This window comes from Musa acuminata, chromosome BXJ1-11 (assembly GCF_036884655.1).
Source record: "Musa acuminata AAA Group cultivar baxijiao chromosome BXJ1-11, Cavendish_Baxijiao_AAA, whole genome shotgun sequence".
Classification (NCBI taxonomy): Eukaryota; Viridiplantae; Streptophyta; class Magnoliopsida; order Zingiberales; family Musaceae; genus Musa; species Musa acuminata.
The window spans coordinates 3,529,945-3,555,295 of NC_088337.1; the positions used below are offsets into that span (position 1 = coordinate 3,529,945).

Consider the following 25,351-nt stretch of genomic DNA (forward strand, 5'->3'; position numbering starts at 1 on the left):
GACAGTATTTTGCTGGCTCAGAAGCTAACGAGGGGCCACAACAGGAGCTGCATGTCTCCTACATGTACTCTCAATGTAGATCCTACAAAAGCCTATGATTCATTGGCTTGGAAATCTGCGGAGGTGATGTTTTGCTTGGGCTGACAGTGGATTTTGCAGTTACTTTATCCTTGTGAATTCCCTTGAGCGAAAGCATTTGACACAAAGGGAACCGGAGAATCTCTCTTGTTATGGCCATGGAGTTCTTTTACAGGACATAGAATGAGGTGGTTGTGCAGTAGGATGGATTCAGGTTTCATTCCAGGTGCAAGGAGTTCAAAGTTTGTCATGTGTGTTTTGCTGCCACCTTCTAATGGTTCTTTGACGGGAATCTTACTTGGGTTTGTAGGCTCACAAAGATCCTTGTGGATCTCTCTGCTGTTTCATGTGTTTCTGCAGTTAGAAGAGGGAGAAGTGGAGAGGGTCACATCAGGAGGTGTAGTAACATTGGACTGAAATATTTCTTGGTTAGTAAGATCACAGATAAGATCAATTTCGTTGAACTACAGAGGACTAATTTTCTGGTATCTGTCAATCTACTATTATGGTGTGGGAAAGAGGTCAAACCAATGAGAATATCTAATTCTGAGGACAAAAATGCTGCTTGTCACTTGGAAATCAGAACCTCAAAGTGGAGGATTTGTGGAATGCTGCTACATAAGAAACAAGAGAATTGAAGTTTGGTGGCATGGATCGACTGTCTAGTTCATCATCCCATGACTAGCAGTACCAGACAAGCTATAAAATCAAGAACAGTAATAAGGTCAGTGTTGAGTGTAGCTGTGTCTTTGATTGAGCTGTTACCAGGAAACCAGGGGATTTCTGATTAGGTTTTCGAAGAAAAAGCTTTTTGGATAGGAGAAGTGCCACCAGAGAGGGAGCTAATTCTGCCAACACTCTGCACAAAAGTCAATAAGAGCAAAGAGAGTGCTGCTTGAGCTGTGTGTCCTGATGAAGAAGAAGAAGAAGTGATGCAATGAGCTCCTCTCATTCATCTTATTGTCTACTGAGCTGGTTGTCTTGGCAGATTTAGATGGTCTGCTCCTTCTGGCTGGCAATGGTGGCAGTGTGGGTTCATATGGTTCTTCATATCTTCTGTTTAGTGAGAGAGAGAGAGAGAGAGAGAGAGAGAGAGCTGACCATAAAAAAAAAAGGGCAAATCAAGCACAAGCTCAATCATCCAATAACAATTCAATTGCCTCATCTTTTCCTACACTAAACATTAGAATTAACATAAAACATAACTCCAAAATTGACAACCACTGTACTTGGTTGCTTAGTACTCAATGTTACCTTCTCAACTGTGATAATTAATAAGGTGGTGTTGTTTTAGAGAGAGAGAGAGAGAGAGAGAGAGAGAGAGAGAGTGGGGACCCTGTTAGCAACCACATGGGGCAGCTGATAAACTATTTTGGTTGGGTGAAAGGTCCCAATCATGGCCTTGTGACAACAATTTGTACCAAAACAAGTGTCTCAAACAATAGACCTCCATGTAGCTCCTCATCCTTCTTTTTGGCATGGACAAGAAACCACATCCTAGAGGCCAACTTGAACTCCCCTTGCCCCTCTCTCTCTCTCTCTCTCTCTCTCTCTCTCTCTCTCTTGTCTCTTCTGCTCCCCCTCCACCTCAAGATTATATTGCATCAATTCTTTCACTAAGATAACACTAGAATTAGACCCATTAGATGGTGAACTCAATGGTAGCCACGAGCCACATTGTCTTGAGACCCACCACAGTTAGAACCCCTGCGAGAAACGGTCCCCCACCTAATGATGGCATTTAGCTACGAAGCTCATCACTAATTAACCAGTCGAGTGAACCCGGTTCAATGTGGACCCTGATGGCGAACCGGAATGGGGGCATCGATCTGGGCCGTCCAAGCTCCGTGGACCGTCGACATCAGTCGGCGTTCGCGGTGTCAGGCGATGACCTGTCCGCCTCGTCCGCGAGTCCTTCCCATCGGCGGCATCCTCGAGGGGCGGGCCCCGCAGATCCGACGGCCTCGATCTGCGCGCCGCACCCTCCCGTGCCCCGGACGCCGAACAGCGTCCGACGGCGACGACGTGTCCTCACGCGTCCCATCGAGCGCCGTCACCTCCAGTGCTCGAAGGCCACGTACAGAATTAAAGCCCTCCCCTGTTGGGGTAGGCGTAGCTGATGGAGGCCTAGGCGAGGACCTACACGGAAGCGCCACAGTTGCTCTCAGATCTGGACCGTACAGGACCACAACCGCCGAAATGACCTTCCTACCCCCTAATTACTTGACCAAAATAACCCTACGCTCTTTTCGCTTCCTCTGCAGGTATAGAAACTCCTTCGTACCCGTCGCCCGTTACCCGTCGCAGATACCTGGCTTTCGTTGGCAAGCAGAAAGGAGGGCCCCTCCCCCCCTAAATGGATCCCACGAGTTGCTGTGTTGATGTCAACCGTCAACAGAACCAAACGCACGAACCAGCGGTCTCTGCTGGATTGGGTTCAAGGAGGGGCATTTTGGACATCCAGAAGAAAAATAATGATGACTATTTTTTGGGAACCAGCTTTACTTTTTACGGTATCAATTATTACTTTTGACGGCTCGGATTCCAAGCCACAGTTCTACAGGTTGACTGTAGCACAGGCGCTGTATCATCAGAAAAACAACTAATTATAAGTGGTATGAAATAAGTAAGGAGAGCGCAGCAGCACGGAGGCCAAAAGATGGTGAATGATATTATGGCAAAAGAAATGTAGTGTATGGTGTGCGAGAAGAGAGAGAGAGAGAGAGGGAGGATAACCAAAAAAAGAGATAATTCTGGAGAGAGAAAGGGAGGTAGACAGAGGGAGGGAGGGGGGGCGCACCTTATTACTTTTTTATGTTGCATCCATGGCAGAAGAGAGAGCCAAAGGGAGGAGAGAAGCAGAGGAGGAGAGAGAGAGAAAGAGGAGATTTTGAGCAGAGGACAGGGTACTAAACTGCTGCTGCTCCCAGCCATCCCTCGCTCCCCCACCCACAGCCATTCCCAGGTAAAGAGAAAATTTTGAAACAGAAGCAGAAGGACAAGAGAGGAGGGATGATGAAAGCTGGAAGAGGAGGAAGAGGAAGAACACACTCAGCTTCCACCGTTCGTTATTTGAAATGAAGAGCTGAGCTTGCATGCTCCCTCCCCCCACCCCAAGTATTGTACTCCCGTTAGTGTACACATACACAAAGATCTCACCTTTGTCCAGCTTCTACTATTTCAGCCATCAAAATCTCTCTTGTTTTGTCTGGCTCTGAGTGAGGTAAGAGAAGACTCAGATCTGGCTTCTTGTATGAAGTGGTATTAGATGAGGGGGTTGCCCTTTAATGGCCAGGGGAAGGGGGGTTTAGAAGCAGTGGGGACTATCTTAGAGGGGAACCAAGCTCTGTTTTGGGTGAATAAGAGGCCAAAGTTTGTGATCCAAGAGGGAGTGGAGCCAAGATCGGTGCTTGATCACAGGAGCCCCAGCCCTCCCACCTCCACAGCCACACTGTCTTCTTCTTTGGGCGGCGGAGGCTCCTCCGACACCGCCGGAGTGGCGGCGGTCTCCGACAACCCCACCAACAAATGGGCCCTCTCCGACTCCACCGCCGAGGAGGGCGGCGGCGGTGCTGCTGGGAAGGAGGAGTGGGCGGCCGAGCTGCAGCCGATACCGGCCGGGCTTGACATGGGCTTCGTCGCCGGTGGTGAAAAGTGCGGTGTCGGAGTCGACGACTGGGAGGCGATGCTCTCGGAGACTTCCGCGGCCTCCCCGAGCCGGGAGCAGACCTTTCTCCGGTGGATCATGGGCGACGTCGACGACCCCTCTGCGGCCGGGTTTAAGCAGCAGCACCACCAGCAGCTCCTCTCCCAGGCGCCACCGGACCTCGATGGCAACAACGGCGGCTTAGGGTTTGGGATTCTCGACCCATGCATTGGGCTCGGATCCATCGGAAGGATTGCGGATGACGCGTCCGTCTCGGCATCCATGGCTACTCCTCCACCTTTAGCTTCTAACGTTGCTTCTGGTGGTGGCTTTTCGCTCATGAACAACAACAGCTGGATGTCTCCGCCCCCCGTGAACGCCGGCATCAAAGGTGTCGCCTTCGGCCACCATACCGGAGGTCAGCTCTTCTCGCTGCCTCCGCAGGCTGGCAACAGCATGGCGTTGCCGCTCTCTTTACCACCAGGTATGTATTTCCCGGACGCCGTGGAGGACAAGCCGCAGTTGTTTGGCCCAGGACTTCTGAACCAGCCACCAGCCACCCCGAACCCGCCCTTCTTCCTCAGTGTGGGACAGGTCGACCACCAGCAGCTGCCGCACCTCCTCATCCCCAACCAGCCGAAGCGCCACAACCCCATTGCCGACCAAATTCCGCCGAAACTTCCGTTTCTGGAATCTGGCGGAAGCTCGGACCTCTTCCTCCGGCGACAGTCCTTCCAGCAGCAGCAGCAGCAGCATAGCCAGGGCTTTCCTCTGCCGCAGATCCAGCAAAGGTCGGTGAAGCCCAGGGTAGCAGCTTTCGGGGACGATGTGACGGCAGCTATGGCCGCGCAGCAGCAGCTACAACAGGCATTGGTGAACCTGCTCTTCGAGGCTGCCGAGATGGTCGAGGCCCGTAATTTCTCTGGCGCGCACGCGATATTGGCGCGGCTCAATCACCAGCTCCCCTCTCCCTTGGGGAAGCCCCTTATCCGCTCTGCGTTTTACTTCAAGGAGGCACTGCAACTCATCCTCTCGAACGGACCCAACCCTGTCCTCTCTTCGAGTGCAACGTCCCACCCTCACCACCAGCAGGGCCCGTTCTCGACTCCCCTGGCGACGCAATTGGACGTCGTGCACAAGCTCAGTGCTTACAAGGCGTTCTCTGAGGTCTCTCCCATCATCCAATTCGCAAACTTCACCTGCCTTCAGGCCCTCCTGGAAGAACTCAATGGCTCTGACCGCATCCACATCGTCGACTCTGACATCGGGTTTGGTGGACAATGGTCCTCCTTCATGCAGGAGCTGGCGCAGCGGCGCTGCTCGACGGCCGGTGCTGTGAGGATGCTCAAAATTACAGCTTTATTGCCACATTACCCCCATAATAACCTGGAGCTCCACCTCGTCCGCGACAACCTCTCCCATTTTGCAAGTGACCTTAACATTCCCTTCGAATTTAACATTCATAGCCTCGATTCCTTTGATCCCTCGGAGCTCCTTGGCCTGGGTGGCGAAGCCATAGCCGTGAACCTCCCTGTAGGTTCTGCCAACTTTCCCTTTCCGGCTCTTTTCCGCCTCGTCAAGCAACTCTCCCCGAAGATTGTGGTCTCGGTTGACCAAGGGTGCGACCGCAGCGACCTGCCGTTCTTGCAGCACTTCCTCCATGCTTTTAAGTCCTCCTTGGTTCTTATGGACTCCATCGATGCATCTGGGACCAACCAAGACATGGCCTGCAAGATCGAGAAATTCCTGCTACAACCAAGGATAGAGAGTTCTGTTCTTGGGCGATACCATGCGGCTGACAAGATGCTTCCCTGGCGAACACTCTTTACGAATACAGGGTTCGTGCCGCTGCAGTTCAGCAATTTCACGGAGACGCAGGCTGAATGCCTTCTAAAGAGGGTCCAGGTCAGAGGGTTTCATGTGGAGAAGCGCCAGGCCTCGCTCTACCTGTACTGGCAACGCAAGGAGCTTGTCTCTGTGTCAGCATGGAGGTGCTGAAGAACTACCTTCTTACAGGCACGTTATCCTCGATCTGTTTCTAGCAAATTCTCTAGCAAAAGTTGGCACTTTAGGTACTCGAAACTCTGTTGCGTCTAAATGTTGTCATGACGTAGTTTTGCATAGTGGCAACCTCTTTTTATTGTCCTAGTGTTGTCTCTCTACTGATCCCACCTCTTGAATTCTTGTGATCATAGAGGGATTTGTTTCCTAGTAAAATGACATTGGCACATTGGGTATCCATTGGTGATTTTATGTTTCTGTTTCTGAAAATATCCAAGTGCATTCTGATGATTATAGCCTATTATTTGTCAAGTTATTATTATTTTACTTGGTAATATGTAGACCCGAGTCTTAATTTCTTCTGTATGATATCGTGTAATGTACAGGGTCACTTTGGCTCAAGCTTGTAGTGTTCTTATCTGAGAATTCATTATCAAACATGCAAAACCGGCTATGTTATTGTAGTTAGCCTGTCAGACTTCATTCGAGACATGAAAAATCATCATGGGCATATTAATTAGGATATTTGTTATTTTTGTTTTCCTTTTCGCATCTACTCATGTATCCTTATCTGGAACGGCAAAGAAGTCGGCGAGCAGTAATACTGAGACCCAATCTCTAATTCTTGACTTTTCAGATTACTGATTAGCTTCTACTTTCTCTTGCTTCCTAATTAATATTTTGAGTACCTGAACAAATATAGAGAATTTGATTAAAGTAGATGAAGCTAGTGTTGGGACAATGCATCAGGGTAAAAAGTTGTGAGTTCAAGACATAATGTTAGGTCTCAGGTTCGGGTTCGAGACCTATCAATTATGCAACAATGCATTGACTAATCGGATGTCTCGATAGAGACCGTTATTTGCAATGGCTGATGATAGCATGTTAAAAGAATATTAACTGTAAATATCGTGATGCATGATGTAATCTACATTTGGTTATCATACTTAAATGGAAATTTGGTTACGTTCAAGTGTGAATGTCATATCGCCAGTTCCAGAAGGTTGCCTGTTATAATTCGTGATTATCAATTTTCTTTTATCTTTGGAATAAAACTGAGACAAATGTTGAGAGATTTTCATTTTACAGGACTGGTCGGCATTGTGTAGCTTATCATGTACAAATGCCTACTTTACAGTCAGACGTCCAGACATTCCCTTTAAAATCCTTTCGGTGCAATTTTTTTTTTTCTGACTGATGAGCTCAAGCAATCATAGGTTGTTTAGCAAATTAACTAATTATATTGCACAATTCAGCTGGTCTTCGTAGGCTAGAATTTCAACTCCAAAATAATGTGGCTTGGTTGATCTTTACCACTCCGCCAATAAGTCCGACTCCTTTGTAGTTGAGCTTTATCTTTGGAGCTCTAGAATCATAAAGCTGTGGTAAAGTCATTGCAGAATGAAATGCTAGTAATAGTTAAAAGTGCTGGTATTTTTCGCTTGTATTCCCAAAACATAAATGTTATTGTGGGTGGATTTATTTCAAGTAGTGGAAATTGTTTATCATCTGTCAAAATTATGATGCATTGCTAATTTATTTTACTATATCCATACTAGTTTTCAGTATTGTACAGTGTCTGAGTATGCTGTGATGAAATTTTTGGTTGTCATGGCTTTGTGTTGCAATGCTAGCTTTTTATGGTGTTTCTTAAAAGTTCATTGCATAATTTTGATAGCAATATCATCTTCATGAAGCTTTCCATAACAAAAGAAAGTTTGTCAAAAGCGTTTTATTTAGTGCCATTTTGCTCAAAGATATTTAACATTCAAGACTTCATTCTCTTTGGCAGCAGTCAAGTTGGATATGATGTGGATTTCCTGAATCTCACTTGAAATTGCTTCAAACTTCAAAATGTTATATAATTTTATCCTTGTCTTACAAAAAATTCTATATATCTCCGGTCTAAATAATTATCCACATGATATATTTATACCTGAAACATGAATCCTTTTGGCTATCAATTGTTATCCTTCTTTAGTCAATCTTTATATGCGAATCCGAGTGATACCACTGTCACTGATCCCCAAGCTCAGCATTCCAGTGCATGGTTCCAAGTGGTAAAGGGATCATACTCTCCCAAGATTGAGAAGAATGTTCAAAGTTTTAATAGCTCTTGTGTTTATCCAAAATTATGTTACTAACAGTGATTTACCAGGACTGATGTCACTGTAGAGAATGTGATACTTTACTGGTGGCATTGTGTCGCCATCAAGCATATGGCCAAGTCAAGTTCCAAGTTCATCAACAAGCCATTGGCAAACTGAGCTGAGTTGCATGCGTGTCAGGTAAATGCAATCTTGTTAGCTTGTCGTTGTTCCTGAAGGGGCCATGACTTGTTGTACACTCAACTTGTTTGATCTAACACTAAGACTCCTCCTGCATGCTTGAACCACCAACCACAGATGGTCAATGCAATGCAGTCGAGAAGATGACACTGCCTGCCACATACTGATGGGTCTTCCATGTCTCCTTGCCGGAATGGTTGGTATAATCTTGCTTGCAGCGTAATGATTCAGTGTGTGCAGGGCCAACACCAGAAGAAATTAGTCTAACTGTGATTCACTGGGATAAACTAATGCTTCTTCTGATCTATCACATGGTTTCTGTACAATTCCACATGACACTTAAAATGGTTTGCCATGCCCTGCATCTCTTTAGTTTACTTCCTCTTCCCCTTTCTTTCATTTCCCCATCATGTTAAGCTTTGCGGTTCCAAAAGAACACTAATACTACTACAAGGTATCTTTTGCTTCTGCTATGCTAATCATCCTCTTCTCCTTTCATTGTGCAGATGTGCTTGCAGTTTTCTAGTGTGAAGCTTTCATTCACAGTGGAAGACAAGTTGGTCAGAACAAGGTACCAAGCCAGGGGTGTTCCATTGGCGCAATGGTGATTGACGATTTGGCAATTTGTCCAATGTCTGTCAACTGTTGAATTGACTCGAGACAAGGTGTGTTAGAGATTGGTGTTATGATGGATGGTGACAACACACTGGTGATGCACCAAGCTGATCAGTCATTTTCAGCTTCAAAGAACAAAAGCAGAGAGCATTCTGTCCTCATGCAAAACATATCCACTCACTTCACCACACCTCCACTTGTGGTGGAGGGAGGATTAAAAACCTTCCGAGGACACTTTGGGTCACAGCCCTGCATGCATTGGGGGGGTAAGCAACTCTGGTGGTCCTCTTCTGCATTGTAAAGGTAAAAACACTGGGGTAGGGTTTTGCATGGACCATGTCCCTGGGAAAGGATCTCGAAAACAAAAGCAGAAAGAGATCACCACATTGGGAGTAGCAAAGCCTCTCTGTTTTCCTACTGCCCCTACTCTACTTGAGTGATATTTAAAACAGAACTGCTCCCGGGACAGCCTTGCACAGCACAGCAATGGTGTGATCTATGAATCATCTGTCGCACATTGATGTTGGTTCCTTGCATGAGCTGCAGGAAAAAGTGCATGAAGAAAGCCTAGGGTTTATTTGATCCCTTGATGTTCCTTGTGAAGTGGTTAAAACAATGGGTGATGCAATGTATGAACTGCAACTCTCGATCTGATGCTGCTGTCGAGGTTAGGATCTCCTGGCCTCCTCCATGACTCCGACGCTGTGCATCCTCGTTATCAGCTACTTGCCCTGCTCGCAGAACTCTGCTTTAGTCGAGTCACCTCAGCCTCAGGGAGACACAACAATGTGGGGGCTTGTGAAGGCCACCAGTGGACCAAAAAACTTGCGATTCCTTTACGTCGGGTGCATGCAGCACCGGATCGGCAAAACCCTAAAGATGTGAGCTCAAGAGTCCCGTGGAGCTCCTCCCAAGGAGACCACGCCACGCAGGGCCGCCCCCTCGGAAAGCGTTGCGTCGTACACACCTTTTCATCGCCAAAAGGCGAGAGGGGTGGAAGGCCTTCGTCACGGCGAAGCCTCCTCCTCCGCTGCCAAGGTCGATGGACGTGGTGGTCACCCATGCACGAGCCAGCCTTTGATTATTTTACTTAGCTTATTACCTTTTCCTTTGCTAGCTAGCTCGATCCCAACCTAAAGCTGCATTTGCCTTTCCGAAGCCCTAACTCACCAAGTTTTGCCTCATGAAAAGGTGAGTTGGGCATCCGACTTTGAGATGTTTACGAGGAACGAAAGCAGGTGATGATGTCCATTTCCACAGCTCGACATTGCTCGACTTGTTCCATCCGCCAACAACAACGTCCGACCTATTCCTTCTCTATCAACAACTTCAACCACCACTCTATCGACGAAATTTCAGCCACTACTCCGTCCGCCATCGCCGCCGTCACCACACGTCGATACGAACAAAAACCCGATGGTCCAAGCACCGCCGGGCGATCCTCCACCACCACGACCAACACCGACAACGCCGTGCATGAGTTTGACGGGGATTTCCGACCGACTCAGCGGACGTAGACACACATTCGAGCTCAACCATGAGCTCACATGAGTCCTCATCAACCGTTGATCCAATCCAATCCAAACCAAATCAAGACCAATCAACAGAGGACGAGGGATTTCATTGGGTCACCGCACAAGCTCAAACGAGAAAAGAAGAAACCATCTTTTGTGCCCTGTGAGAACGCAAAAGCATTAGGTCGTGATCACCCGGCACTTTTGCCCCCCCTCCTCTCTCCTTCCTTCTTTTGTAGATGCCTTGCCAACCACAATCCTTTTCCTCCTCTTCTCCTCACGTACTCGATTTCCTTTACGTTTTCTAACATCTCCAGGCCGCGTAGAGCCAACGCTTCCCATCCTTTCCACCCATCTTTACGTGCAATAATACCCAAAAGGAGTGCACTACTCATATGCTTTGAGTTGGACATGCGATTCGTCCCTTAATCCATGGCACTTGCTCGACCACAATTAGATGATAGTCGCGGTGGCATGCATGCAGTGATTAGTGATTGACTTAACTCCCTCTCTATCACATCTTCTTCCTTGTTTCTAGTAGAAAAGTGGGTCAACTCCACGCATCACTGCCCGTGTCCCTTTCATGGCTTCTCCTTTGTTGGTAAAGCATGGTTTTCATTTTCTATCAGTGTCATGGTTCTATCTTTCTTCAGTCAATTCCTTCCTAGGTCTCACACCCTACGGCCTATGTTGGAGATGATGAGATGATCGAAAGGGGTTGGTGTCCACCTTGCTTGTTAAAGAGCTCTGCTTTGGAGCCTCTCCATGCGTTCCTCTCCCTTTCTCCTTTCCTCGGGCGGTTGGTCTTGAGATAAGGGTTGGGGAGGCTGCGTGACAGATTTGTGGACGCCTCCTTTTCTTACGATTGGTGTTTGTGGGCCATCCTAGTTGGGTCCCCCACAACCATGTCTTGGTGGGTCCATCCATTCTGAATCAGGCTTCAACATGGCTAGGTAAATTCATCAGTAGAAGATGAGGAACTTCTTGGGTTGACTTGACTAGTGCTTCTTGTTCTTCTTCTCCTCTTTTCGGAGTGTTATTTGGTGTTTTATAGATTTCACTTGATGTTTCTTTATCTTAAATTTCTTTCTGGTCTTCTTTCTTTGTCAGGTTTCACATCCTCACTACAATAATCCTCGAATAAAAACAAATATAGAATGGAAAAAGGAAGGAAAAGATGACTACTACTATCCGATCACTGCCAACCATTAACATCATGTGTAGTTTATATATTCATATAGAAGCAGGCAAGCACTCTGCAGGGAATCATATTCGCAATGGTGGTCAGTGGCCACGACATGATCCCACAAGGTCGATAATTATGATGAGTTAGAAAGCATATGAACTTTGGGTGGCTACTGGTGGATATCGCCATTAATGGAGGAACATGATTCCTTCACCTCAAAAACTAGAAACCCTAATGACTAGGTTATGTCATTTCTCCTTCTTTCTTAGACTGTATGAGATCCCTTTCATGTTTCTCCAAATAATTGCCACAGCATGGCCATAATAAATCATGGTTACATAGACATGTGTTTCAGAAACAGTAGCTAAAAGTTATATTCTTGAGACATCTGATGCTAACAACAAAACCACAAAAATAATACTGACGATGATGATCGAGGTCTCTGGATCGAAGGAAGTCGAAGGTGTCAAAGATTTGATTCTGATGATCCTTTACGACAGTGGAGATGCTCCAAGTATCCAACAAGCTTCGCCAACACTTCCCTTTAAAAAGGCTTTCAGATAAGAAGATCTCGAGTGTTGGTGGCAAAGGAACAGAACATATCTTGTGTGTTTCCATCACCTGTCGAGCTTGCCGTGAGGCATCTGATCAATGAGAAGAAAGGCGATCGACAGGGTTGATGCATGATGCTGTACCTCCATCCACGAGAAGGTTCTTGCCAAGGATCTGAAGAACTTTGTTCTGTGGATCTGTACGGGGCCAGTTAAAGTCCTCAGACATGCACTCAAGTTAGCAAAGTAAGAAATGGCCATGGTGGTTTAATAATTGCTGTGGATGAAGACCTAACCATGATTCTTAAACTTACATAAGCATATCATACATATCTATCAGGCATCATCAAACTATTTACTACTGTATAGTGTAAATTGTGTGTAAGAGAGAGAGAGAGAGAGAGAGAGAGAGAGAGGAGGAGGAGGAGGAGGAGGAGGAGGAGAGAGAAAGAGAGAGGTGATGGGATGTCCCATGGGCTTTCGTTTAGACAATAAATTGGACTGGGCTATTTGTGTCCATCATATTTGGAGACAAAATGTGAGCCCATTGTGACTCTGCTATTTAGTCTATCAATTTTATTCGTAGCCTTTTCAGGGTGAGACTCGCTAATTAAGACTATGATATATTTTTGCATGGCAACAGATCAGAATTATGATGATTATGTGCAGGAAACTTGTGCAGTAATGCACTGAATGCAAGAAAATTTAAGATCTAAATGTGTTTCTAAACCATCACAAACACAACGAAACTATCGTTGAAACAAAAATTATGTACCTTCAATCATTATTTTTGAGACTTTTAGAAATGATTTCTCTTACTATTTTGACACTTTTCGACTCAGAACTCTCGTTTTAAATAATATAGAAAATCCTTATGATTTGAGAAAGATAGAGCCCAGGAATCAAAAATATCATTTATATAGACGTTCTCTCATCAAGAATATTTATTATAATGAAAATGATTATTTTAAAAATGACTTAAACTATGTTATGGTCTTACGAACAAATTATAAAGAAAGGAAGAGATTATATGTAAATATTATCCTTTCATAAAATAGTAGTAATAAGGTATTTTAGTCCAAGATCAAGCCAAATAAAAAATGAAGAAATCAAGACAAAAATAAATTATACTGAACTCTTTAGAAATCAAGCCAAATAAGACACTCATACCATTTTGAACTATTCTTGGTCTTGAACCCCAGAGGCCCAAACACTTAACTTGGATGGATTTACATATACGTCATCTATTTATAAGTATAAAATAATAATTTAAATAAAAAAAAAACCCTTTAACCATTGTCTTCGAAGAAGCCCTTAAACCATTGTCTTGAGGCTTTTCTTCTTTCTTCGTTATTTTATCATAAACAAAACACACAATTTACCTACTTATTTTAGCTTAGCTGGTGAGAAAATGAAATAGATGAGGAAAAAAAAATGGGGAGAAGGTGGAGGAAATGAAAAAACAAAATAATGGTCTGGATCATCTTGGATATACTTCAACTGTTCCACAAACTTTTCTATTTTCCTGGAGAGAGCTTTGCTGTGCAGAGAAGGGACTTCATAGAACTGAAAAAAGAAATGAAATCAAAATAAAGTTAAATTATCTGAGATGTATTGTGCAAAAAGCAGCATGTAAGTTGAATGAAGGGATGCATTCAGTAGCATGCCACTGCTTCTTTCAGTTTCAGCATGTAAGAACAAATGACTTGTTCTTAAAGGGAAAGAAAGGTGATGCATCTTTGAACATAGGGAGGACTGAAGTTTAGCTATAATGAAATAGCAAGCAAAATGCTGATGGGAATGTAACTTATTTGAAGGTTTTGTATATTTATCATACTTTAAAGTTGTAGAATTTCCTGTTTCCTGGTCACAAATTCATTTCTTTTTGCATGTGTCAATTTCATACATCTTTTTCTTCTTTGATGCAGTTCAACTTCATTTGTTTGCTTCCAACAGCAATTCATACTAAAGGTTTAGGAGCCCATGTCACATATAGACAGTTTTTGGCACCTTGAGTTGTAGAGGCAAGACTATGTAAATTAACACATCTTAAATCTCGCGATAAAGGATGGACACATGTGAATCATCGTGGATAAGTTTGATATTATTTATGATATGATTTAAAGTATTATCTTTTTAAAAAAATTAGATTTTTATTTTTGCTTTTAAATAAGTTGGCTAGATAAAATTATAAAAATAAGAGTCTCTTGGTTTAAATTATTATTTTATACTTATAAATAAATGATATATAGATTCATCCAAGTTTAAGTGTTTTGGTTTATAGGACTATGGTTCGAGAGTAGTTTAAGATCCTACAAGTATTTTTTTCTCTTTTAGAAGTTTAATATAATTTTTTAAAAACTTTTGTTTTGGTTTCTTCTTCTTTTGTTTGGTTTGATCTTAAGTTAGTAGTAACTTGTTACTATTATTTGAATAAAGAGTTTTATTTGCATGTGATCCTTATTTTTCTTTGTATAGTATCAAATTCATAATAGCGGTAATCTATATTTCAAGATATTCTTGGTAAAGAAGATATCATTTTTCAACTATGGATTATGATAGTTGAGTTGATGGGTTTGGTATTAAATTTCTATGATTTCTTTAAATATAATATTAATTATAAATCAACTTCAGATATTTGAATCACTCTCGATACTGACTCGAGTATTTAAAGAATAATTTAACAAATATTATTCAATATAATTTCTCAACTTCTTAGTACCTTTTAAAGATTAAAAATTTATATTCACAAATATCACTCCCAGATCTAAATCAATATATTTCTGATGTATGAATGAAACATTATATTATTTATGATTTTTAAAAAGAATATATTTCTTATATTATATCTATTCAAGGATGGGTTCAACAACCATCCTTAGTAGAGTTAAAAAAATTTCTTGTTTTTGAGGAATCCTTAGCATGTCAAAGGATTTTCTACGGAGATGGAGATGGAGATGCCCGTTTTACAAATAAGAAAAAAAGGTAATGATAAAAATAAAGAGAAAAAGATTGATACTAACAATAAGTCGGAGTCTTCTTCAAATAATGGTAGAAATAGAAAGAAGATCAAGTGTTATAAGCATTCAAGTTAGACCATATCAAGAAAATTTATCATATTAAGATTAAAGAAAAAAAAAATTATAAATAAAGAAGATTATTACAATGCTATTGGGACAAATGTTTTATGATTGAAATTCCCAAGACCATGATATTTCATGGGTGATGATATCAAATTCACCAACCTTTGTCAATAAATATAATGATATAATTATTATAATAAACAATACTGTTCACCAAGTGAAGACAAAAGCACCATTGTAATCTCAGATAATAATCATATTATACATAAGATAAAGATAATAATCATATTATATAGAAGAGTATGTATAATATTCTGAAGAAAATTTTCTTTTTTGTTATAAATGTAATCGATGCTAGAAATTATATTTTTTTAAGTCTTAATGAAATTAAGTTTCTTCACAACTTAAAGGAATTAAATATAGATATAATACATACTCTTAAAATGATCAAAGATTTATATATTTTGTTAGCATCTAACTCGATGAGTATAAATGATGGTGTATCATGCTAGATTTAATCATATAAATTTTCTTAAATTAAAAATTATGATGCAGAAAAGTCTAATTAATGATCTTTCTCATCTTACTACTTTTACTTAATAATTACAAGATATTATATTTTTTTCAGTTAGTCTTATAAGTCATTTAGTACAATCTCAAATGAAGTCAAATCCAAAAAGAAGAATATTAAAATATATGAATTCTACTTTGATTTGAGATTATTATATAAGGACATATATTCTGAATTATACGATTATGCAGATGATCTAGGGGGTCATTTGAATTATATTAAATCAACTTCTAGTTATATATTTTTATATGACTCATAATGTAGTAAGAAATAATCATCAATCTTTCTGAATACAAGACCTCCTCTTGCTACTTAAAAATGTATATGATTAAAACATATAATCGAGGATGTTTGTTATAAAATTAATAAATCAATTATTTTTTAATGTAATAATTAAAGTATCTTAAAATTAATAACAAATCTAAAGTTTTATAGAAGAACCAAACATATTCAAATTAAATATCATTTCATTCGGAAAAGGATGCTTCAAAAAGCTATTAAAATCATAAAGATCAAGAGCAAAAATAATATCATACATATTTTTACTAAATTTATTTCTAAAAAATCATTTAAAGATTTTTTAGGTAAGCAAGAATTTATTTTCAAAAGTATACTTAAGGGAGAGTAAACTAAGAAAAAAAGCCCAAAAGTATACTAATAGTATGATTCATCACATAAAATTTTAATGTAATAATGTCAATGAAAATTCATATGATAAATCAATCATCCGATGTTCCAACTCCTGGATTCAGACTACAAATATAACAGAGGATTACCAGCCACCCTTTGCTGTCTCCAAAGCTAACTTCTTAACACCACCAAATAATATATCTGCTACACTTTCCAAACAATGCAGTACAAATTACAAACTCGATCATATTCCAATGAAGTGCACTCTCAAATAGCTCAAAAGCCATGTCCCTAGACATGGAACCTGGTGAGTGCACTCCCATCTCTACCACCACCATAGCTCCCCCTTGTGTTGCAAAGAGGGAGGGGCATGTTGTTGTTGAAGGGCCATAACACCTGAGCCAACCATTGCCCTTATTCACGTCGAGCAACGAGGAGCTGCTCCTCTTGCAAAAATTAGAGGACCTGCTCTAATATTTCCACATCCTAAATTATGAACAGCATATCCATCCTTACGCTATACAAGGGTCTCAGGTACAGAGGACCTCTGTGGCAAACCACCAGTTCGCGATCCACCAGACTCCATTTTTGCCGTCACCTCGGCCACCACAAGCTTCGTCAAGAGCAGCCCAGCCACCAGTGCCGCTGCCATGAGCATGGTGAACACTGCACTCCAGCTGTTGGCTGATATATAGCCCGTGACAAGGGGGCCAATGGCAGCGCCCACTGACCCTGTCCCGTCTATTATCGCAGTGACGGTGGCCAAGGCCCGGGAGTTCCCCTTCAGGGAGCTGTGCGTTCCCAGGTCCGCCGATACTGCCGTTGTTATCAATGCATAGGGGCCATTGACAAACATGCCGGCGACGAACATGAGCGCTACATTCCAGTACAGGGAGATGCTCCCGTAAATGCGGTAGAAGAAGAGGGCTGGGATGGCGCAGTACATGAAGCTTGCCGCTGTCAGTGCGCGGGCATCGAGTCGGTCGGAGATGTGACCTGCGAGGATTCCCCCGACGACACCTCCAACATCGAACAATGATGACAGCGTTCCGGCTGTTGAATCAGATAAGTACTTTCCATCGATAGCTGCATGATGAAGAACATGTGGCGTTAGAACACACAACGATTGATTAGAGAGACTGGAATGCAGCATCGAAACAGTTCATAAGATCAATGAAGAGATACCTGTATGGCTGATGTAGAAAGGGAGCCAGTAAAGGAAGGTGTAAGCCACAAGCTTGGAGAAGAAGAGACAGAGAGCAAACGGTGCAACGCCAGGAATCCCCCACGCCTCCACGAAGCCCACCGCTGTTCCCTTTTCGTTGGGTCTTCCTTCCAACAGAGGCTGAGTGATCCCATCTTTCTCGGGGGATTTCAACTGGCTTTCTTCCTCGTTTTCGATCCCCATTTTCTCAGGACTAACGGGCAAGAACAAGAACACCGTCAACCCGAAAAGTGCGATGATAAGGCCGGGAACAGCAAAGGAGTAGCCCCAACCATACTTCAGTAGCGCAGAAGCGATCAATGATCCAGATATGTTTCCTATTGAGGTGTGTGCGTTCCATATCCCCATGATCAGTCCCCTCTTCTTCTTTCCAAACCAATTCCCGACGACAGCCACCACCGACGGCCATCCTGTGGACTGAAACAGTCCGGCCAACATCTGAACCACCAGGAAGTAGTAGAAACTATGTATGTTCATCCAGTAGCCAGCACCGAAGAGGGAAGTGAATATTCCAGTCCCTGCCATTCCAAGGGCCAGAAGGACTCTCAGATCGAACCGATCGCCTAAATGCCCTGCGAAGTACATCCCGAGAGAGTAGATGGAAAGGAAGGCAACATCGATCTGTCCGAGCATGGCCGTGCCAGCTGAAGTGTCGAACGGAGCCCAGCCAGCGTTGAGTCCCGGATTCCGTTGAGCCCCCTCGACTGTTCCGAGGAAGTAGAACCTTGGCCAGTGGGTAAATCCCAGCTCAGTTGTCTGCGGATCGAGGACGCTTTTGACGATGCTCGTGGTCTTCCGAGTCGCATGGAAGCTGGCGTACGCGAAGAACGTTAACACCAGAACGATCGCTTGGTATGTTCTGAAGGTGAATGGAGTGCCTCTAATGTACTCCAAGAATCGAACGCCGACGGGCCTGTGGTGTTGGGTTTCATTTCTCTGTTCCCCTGCTGAACCCATGAATGATTGACGTACGTCTTTATCTTCCAAAAGCAGTGAAGCAGATGCGAAGGTCTTCCAAGAGAGCTGTCTTCTTCCTCTGCTATAAGGATATCGCCATCTGAAAAGCCACACGCAACTCAAAAATTTAGAACCACACCTTTACTGTGATTTGCTCGATGTTCCGATTCAACAGAGTATTACAATTACTTTCAGTAGATGCATCGGACATCATGATTTAATCGAGAGATCTAATCATAATCTACAAACAAAGTTACGTTACGCCATTGGCATGATCCAAGAACACAGAAGCATGGGAACCACAGAACAGTAGAACATCCAGAGTGAACGATCAAGAAACTGCTACTCCGATGCAGAAACATGACCGAAGGCGATCAAGATAGCTGAACCAAGCCATGCAGATTGAAAACGAAGGAATCACGCAAGTCTGTCAACCGAAGATTTCACCAAAGAACACTCTTAACTATCCCCGTCAAGAAAGGTATCAGAATCGCTTACAGCAAGACTTTCTCCTTTTACCACCAAAACAAAATTACATCCTATTTATAACGAGAAAACTGATCCATGAAGAAGAACGTCTGGAAAAAGTCAAACGTCTGTGTTCTAAATAGAATCGGTCACAGAAGAATTTAGATTTCAACCAGTCGCTAAATTGCATGAACTGTATCGATATAAGAGACACAACAAAGATCCCATCCTAATCTACCCGCAGCATCTCGCTAGATTGCGTACTGGATCACGAACTGTTTCCTAATACAACACAACAGAGGCTGCATGCAATGGAGCCTTTGTCAGGGGGTGTTGTTACCTGGATGAGATGATCTTATCAAACTCCACTAGTCTCTCCCTCTCGTTTGCTGACGGTGGATGCAGCTCAGCCGCTAGCTCGCTCCGAGGAAGAAGATGGCAGGGGTTGATGCGGGGATTTGTAGGCACGCGAGGCTGCGGCAGCCAGCGGTGCTGTCGGTGCGCCAAATCACGGGGGTGCCCCTCCGAGGTGGCCTCGTTGGTTACTACGGCCGAGGGGCTTTATCGACCGTTCACTGCCCTGTGCGTGACAACCTCGAGATATTCCGCGGATATTCCTTGGCATAATACCCGCCATGCCGCCCGCATATTCCTTCTCCCCATTGCTGCGGGGTCGACAAGTCGCAGATCCTTACCACGGATTGGCTGTGCTAAAATGCACACGCCACTCTACCATAAACCCAGTGAAACACCACCACGTAATATGTATCCCAAGCCCTTGTAAAAACAAAAAAGAAAGATTAAAAAAAAAAAATCATTAATACAACATTTACATCTCTATTATTTTATGATAACTTCGTTGGCGTTGGTTTGACGTCGATGGTCCTATCTAGGGTAGGTTTCCAAGCGACATGATTGTGTTTCTTGGGAGATGGAAAAGAAATTATTGGCCCTTGGATGATACAGTAATATTGCTTCCTTCACTAGTCTGAAGCTTGATCCCCCCATACTTGGACTATGGAGTTTGTACGTGTACGTAGTATAGTATAGGCTCGTATCTCAATGTATCAGATAATTACGTGAGAATATAAAATATCAAACAATGTAAAGCTGACAAATCATGTGGATAACTAAAGTATTGAATGATACAATGCGGTGGCCAACCTGAGCCACTAATATCATCGAACACATCAGACGGACCATATTAATTGATAATTGGACCCACGAATCCAAATCGACCCGCAGATGAGATTGGACCACGGAATTCAAATCTCGTGATTCAGGTTGTGGGTCCCGCGCGGGACGTCCAGACAATGGATGAGAGTTAGGCAAAGGGGTCTGAGGAAAAGAAAAGGAAAGAACGGTCGGTGGTGGGGCTGTTTATGTTCACGAAACAGGTGACGTACGCGCCGTGTTTTCTAGTACGTGGCTTTCCGTGGCCGATACGTCTACGTTAACTCCGTCATCCGGTCCTTCTTTTCATCGACGGGGCTAATCCCATCCCGCCGTGGTTTCTTCCCGCACGCCACCCCGCTGTCCTCTACAGTGGAGGGGCCACCGAGAGACGATAGCGATCGACGGCCTCGACTGCACTTGACAACAGTCGAGCTGCTTCACGAAGACGTTTATCATCGTCTCTCCTTTCTCTCACTCCTCTACTTTTGCTTCCGCTAAGGTAGAATCAGGAATATGCCTTACTGGATTCCTTCCTTGCCATGGTTGATCTCTGCCTCCCGCCTCGATCTGAAGCTGCTCATCGGCAAGCTGCGTGTGGATTGAGATTTGACGGTCAGCTTGCGAAATACTTTGTGATCTTTGCATGCATCAGATCGTTTGTTTTCACTCAGATAAAGGAACCGCCAAAGAATAATGCCATGAAAAGTTGATGCTCTCTCTCTCTCTCTCTCTCTCTCTCTCTCTTGTTTTTTCCCACTGCAACCATACCAAAAAATATGTCTCTTCTCCCATCCCAAGTTGAGTGTGCAAGAAAACCCTACTTATCATGAACTAGTGGGTACGGTATCCAGCAGAAACTGAGGCACTACAACATCTCAGAAATGACCTCGCTGACAGCAGAAAAAGATGGAGAAATCTCTACTGCTTGACTACACATCGAACTCTCAAGTGTCACTGATAAGATAAAAGATCAAATTTAATTGCATCCTTTCTTTCGTAATATTTTCTATTTTTTATTTTTATTAAATAATAATAATAATGGTGTGGCAAACATTGCACGCTTTGTACGGGTGTTTATTGTCGTGGGAAACAACTTTGAGCCGTGGCCTCGGGGTCGACGCGGTTGGGTTCGGGTCCGAATTATGGGGATCTTCCCGAGACGGCCTTCGAGTCCGCCGAGATGGTCGGGACGATGTCGTTGTCTCCTCCGAGCAGAAACTCCTCGCCTTCACGTCTCGCGGGGACCTTCGGCTTCGCTCCTGCACAAAAGTCGGGTCGGGGTGCTCGGCCCGACCCCTCCGACGATCAAGTTAGTTGATGTGAAGGGGATTTCATATGAAGAAGTCTTTTTGTGTCTCTCTCCCTTTTTTTTCTCTCTCATTCAGAATGCGAGGGTATTTATAGGGAAGCTTACTGTTTCCTGATGTGCCCGCTTGCATGGAGCAGGCTGGTAGCGTCTGACATTGGTGTTGGCGTGGCGTGAAGAACCGAGCTTGAGCAGGTGTTAATGCGCCTCGACCGGCGTTCTGGTCCGTTTAACCAAGTGTTGTCGCGTCGATCGAGGCATGAGGCGTGAGGCGTCATCTGACGTCAGCCGAGTCTTATCATAATTACTATCCTCATCATATTCCCCCCCGGAAAGAAGCTATGCGTCGGTCGTTGTAACTGGAGTCCGAGGCATGGCGTCAGCTTTCAGGCGGGCTGGCCACGCAGGCGCGGTCTCGGGGAGCATGAAGCCGAGGAGCACGATGCAGGCCGGCTGGCCGCGCAGGCGTGATCTCGAGGAGCATGGAGCCGAGGAGCACGACGCAGGCGGGCTGGCTGCGCAAGTGTGTCTCGGGGGGCATGGAGCCGAGGAGCACGACACAGGCGAGCCAACCGCGCAGGTGTGTCTCGGGGAGCATGGAGTCGAGGAGCACAACGCAGGCGGGTTGGCCGCGCAGGTGTGTCTCGGGGAGCATGACGCAGGCAGGCTGGCCGCGCAGGTGTGTCTCGGGGAGCACGACGCAGGCAGGCTGGCCGCGCAGGTGTCTCGGGGGGCATGGAGCCGAGGAGCACGACGCAGGCGAGCTGGCCACGCAGGTGTGTCTCGGGGAGCATGGAGCCGAGGAGCACGATGCAGGCGGGTTGGCCATGCAGGTGTGTCTCATGCATCATGCGGTCGAGGAGCACAGTGCAGGCGGGCAGGCCGCGCAGGTGTGTCTCGGGGGGCATGGAGCCGAGGAGCACGACGCAGGTTGGTTGGCCACGCAAGTGTGTCTCAGGGAGCACGACGCAGGCGGGCAGGCTGCGCAGGTGTGGTCTTGGGCATCATGCGGTTGAGGAGCACGACGTAGGTGGGCTGGCCGCGTAGGTGTGTCTCGGGGGGGCATGGAGCCGAGGAGCACGACGCAGACGGGCTGACCGCGCAGGTGTGTCTCGGGGAGCATGGAGCCGAGGAGCACGACGCAGGCGGGCTGGCTGCGCAGGTATGTCTCGGGCATCATGCGGTCGAGGAGCACGACGCAGACAGGCAGGCCGCGCAGGTGTGGTCTCGGGCATCATGCGGCCGAGGAGCACAACGCAGACGGGCTGGCCGCGCAGGTGTGCCTCGGGGAGCATGGAGCCGAGGAGCACGACACAGGTGGGCTGGCCGCGTAGGTGTGTCTCGGGCTTCAAGCGACCGAGGAGCACGACGCAGGCGGGCAGGCCGCGCATGTGTGGTCTCGGGAATCATGCGGTCGAGGAATACGGCTCAAGAGAGGAGGCCGCCCTGAGGGGAACTCGGTAGTCTACGACCGAGAGATGTAGCTCAGGCGGAAAGGCCGCCCTAAGGGGAACTCGATAGTCTACGGCCGAGAGATGCAGCTCAGGCAGAAAGGCCGCCCTGAGGTGGACTCGGGTAGCCTACGACCGAGCCGTGTAGATACCGAAGGGGGTTATGTCGGAGCTAACCGCGAACTGGGAGGCAGTCAGATAGATACTGAGCCTTTGCTCAGTAGAGACTGAGGCAGGGCCTAGAATCCTTTTACAAGGACTACATCGGATAGCCACCGCAGGTGCTTGACTTCTACTATGGAGCATGCTGCCAGAAGTTGTCCCTTCTCCTCACGGCCACCTAGGCCTCCGTCGCGATGTACCGGTTAGCCCGCTGGAGCATCTCTGGCACTGTGGTGGGAGGTCGCTCCGCGAGGGACCAGAGGAATCTAGAAGGTCGCAGGCCTATCATAAATGCCTGCACTAACAGAGAGGGGTGAGTGTTCGGCAAACCCCGGATTTGCCTGGCAAATGATCCACAAAATGTGAGAGGGGCTCGTCCTCCTTTTGTTTGAGTCCGAAGAGCAGTGTCGCGGAAGGCTTCGGCCGTGCATAGGCCACGAAGTGGGGCTCGAAGTCTTTGATGAGATGGTTGAAGGAAGCGATCGTTCCGGTCTTCAAGCTGTCATACCACACGTGGGCCGGCCCTCTTAGAGTGGTAGGGAATGCTCTGCACATCAGGGCATCAGAGGTCCGTATAGCGCCATTTGGGCGCGAAAAGCAGCTACATGATCCGTTGGGTCGGTGGAGCCATCGTAAGCGTCCAGAGAGGGGAGCTGGAAGTCCAGGGGGACTGTCTGATCCCGTATCTCGGGCGTGAAGGGAGACCCTTGGTGTGCGTCCTCCCCGAGCTCCCCCTTGGAACTGCGAACCTCTTTCTGCACCTCGTCGAGTCGCTGGCTGACGAAGCGCAACTGGGCCCGTAGGGAGTCCGAAGAGAGTGCCTCAGGTTCCGGGCAACCGCTCGGGTTTGCCATCACTGGATCCCCGAGTGGAGCCGGTCGGACCCGAGGCGAAGTTGGGGGCTCCGGAAGTGTCATGTGGGCCCAAACGGGCGCCTTGCGTTGTCGCAGTGGTTTGATCGCAGGCGGATGTGTCGGATGAAAAACGAGCGAGATAATGGTTTGTACCATACCCATCAGAGCTCGAACTTGATGAGTGAGGTCCTGAAAGGTCTCGGACGACATGAGCGAGGGGTCGGCGGGGGCACCGTCGGGTGGTGAAAAGCCCGGGTCGTTGAATATCCGCCAATATCGTTCTGAGGTCGTGGCGGGGTGTTCATCACGATGGTCTCCGTGCGGGGGATATTCCCCCAAGGCTTCAGTCGAGTGCGACCTCTCAGCCGTGGGCTCATCTGAGCCGCTCGGGTGATTACCCGACATTCTGGGCCCTCCTTTTAGCGCTAATCTGTTGTGGGAAACAACCTTGAGCCGTGGCCTCGGGGCCGACGCGGCTGGGTTCGGGTCCGAATGATGGGGATCTTCCCGAGACGGCCTTCAAGTCCGCCGAGGTGATCGGGTGCGGTGGTCGAGACGGTGGCGGTGTATCCTCCGAGCAGGAACTCCTCGCCTTCGTGTCTCGCGGGGACCTTCGTTTCGCTCCTGCACAAAGGTCGGGTCGGGGTGCTCGGCCCGACCCCTCCGACGATCAAGTTAGTTGATGTGAAGGGGATTTCAGATGAAGAAGTCTTTTTGTGTCTCTCCCCTTTTTTTTTCTCTCCCATTCGGAATGCGAGGGTATTTATAGGGAAGCTTACTGTTTCTTGATGTGCCCGCTTACAGGGGGCAAGCTGGTAGCGTCTGACATTAGTATTGACGTGGCGTGAAGAACCGAGCCTGAGCAAGCGTTAATACGCCTCGACCGACGTTCGGGTTCGTTTGACCAAGTGCTATCGCGTCCATCGAGGCGTGAGGTGTGCCGTCAATCGAGTCTTATCATAATTACTATCCACATCATCTATCTACCTCACGATCTCAGGCACAATTATTGAACAGGTCCAAACCGGACTGGTTGGACCCGTTAAGAGCGACTTGGTTTAACTATTCCTGTCAACTCCGATTCATCTTTTCCTGTGCCACATCGAATCAAGAAGAGCCGACTTGGTTTGACTTCCTTATGCTATGTGTTTCCTATTTTGACTTTATTATGCGTCGAGCACAATATATTTTGATAGGAAATAATTGAAAATTCAATCACTTAATTCGTTCGGAGTAGACCAATGAATTGCCTTTGCCATCGTAATTGTAAACGCATGCAAAGTTATATTTATGTATATAAGAATATTATGATATTGACAATTAAATTAATTTATTATTTTAATTGTAATGTGGTTGGACCTAACTCTTTAATTCCTTCTTATTATTTAAGTGCAACTTGGAATCAGTCTCACACATCCAAAGTAGACTATTATGCTTGGTCGATGGAATATTTTTGCTGCACAATAGCACTAACATTGCAGCATGCATGCAGCCCTTTACTTCCACGAAGGGGCATGACAGCATATTATTTGTCCGTGGCTTACACATCCACGCCATCTTTTGTCCTCTCGTAGCTATCCCATCCATTG

General features: G+C 45.7%; 2 protein-coding genes across 2 annotated transcripts; one reads left to right on the top strand and one right to left on the bottom strand.

Annotated features, from left to right (window-relative positions):
* The first annotated feature begins 2,767 nt into the window (after nucleotides 1-2,767).
* LOC135596898 (scarecrow-like protein 27) lies at nucleotides 2,768-5,965 on the top strand. Its single transcript, XM_065089157.1, has one exon. The coding sequence runs from the start codon at nucleotides 3,347-3,349 to the stop codon at nucleotides 5,720-5,722; it is 2,376 nt and encodes a 791-aa protein (XP_064945229.1). The 5' UTR covers nucleotides 2,768-3,346; the 3' UTR covers nucleotides 5,723-5,965.
* A 10,340-nt stretch (nucleotides 5,966-16,305) lies between these two features.
* Nucleotides 16,306-19,331, bottom strand: LOC135596899 (putative glycerol-3-phosphate transporter 1). The gene is made up of 3 exons (XM_065089159.1): nucleotides 19,154-19,331; nucleotides 17,349-18,445; nucleotides 16,306-17,249 (listed from the first exon to the last, which is right to left on the bottom strand). Exons 2-3 carry the CDS (start codon nucleotides 18,343-18,345, stop codon nucleotides 16,681-16,683), a joined length of 1,566 nt encoding a protein of 521 aa, XP_064945231.1. The 5' UTR covers nucleotides 18,346-18,445; nucleotides 19,154-19,331; the 3' UTR covers nucleotides 16,306-16,680.
* Nucleotides 19,332-25,351: the final 6,020 nt, after the last annotated feature.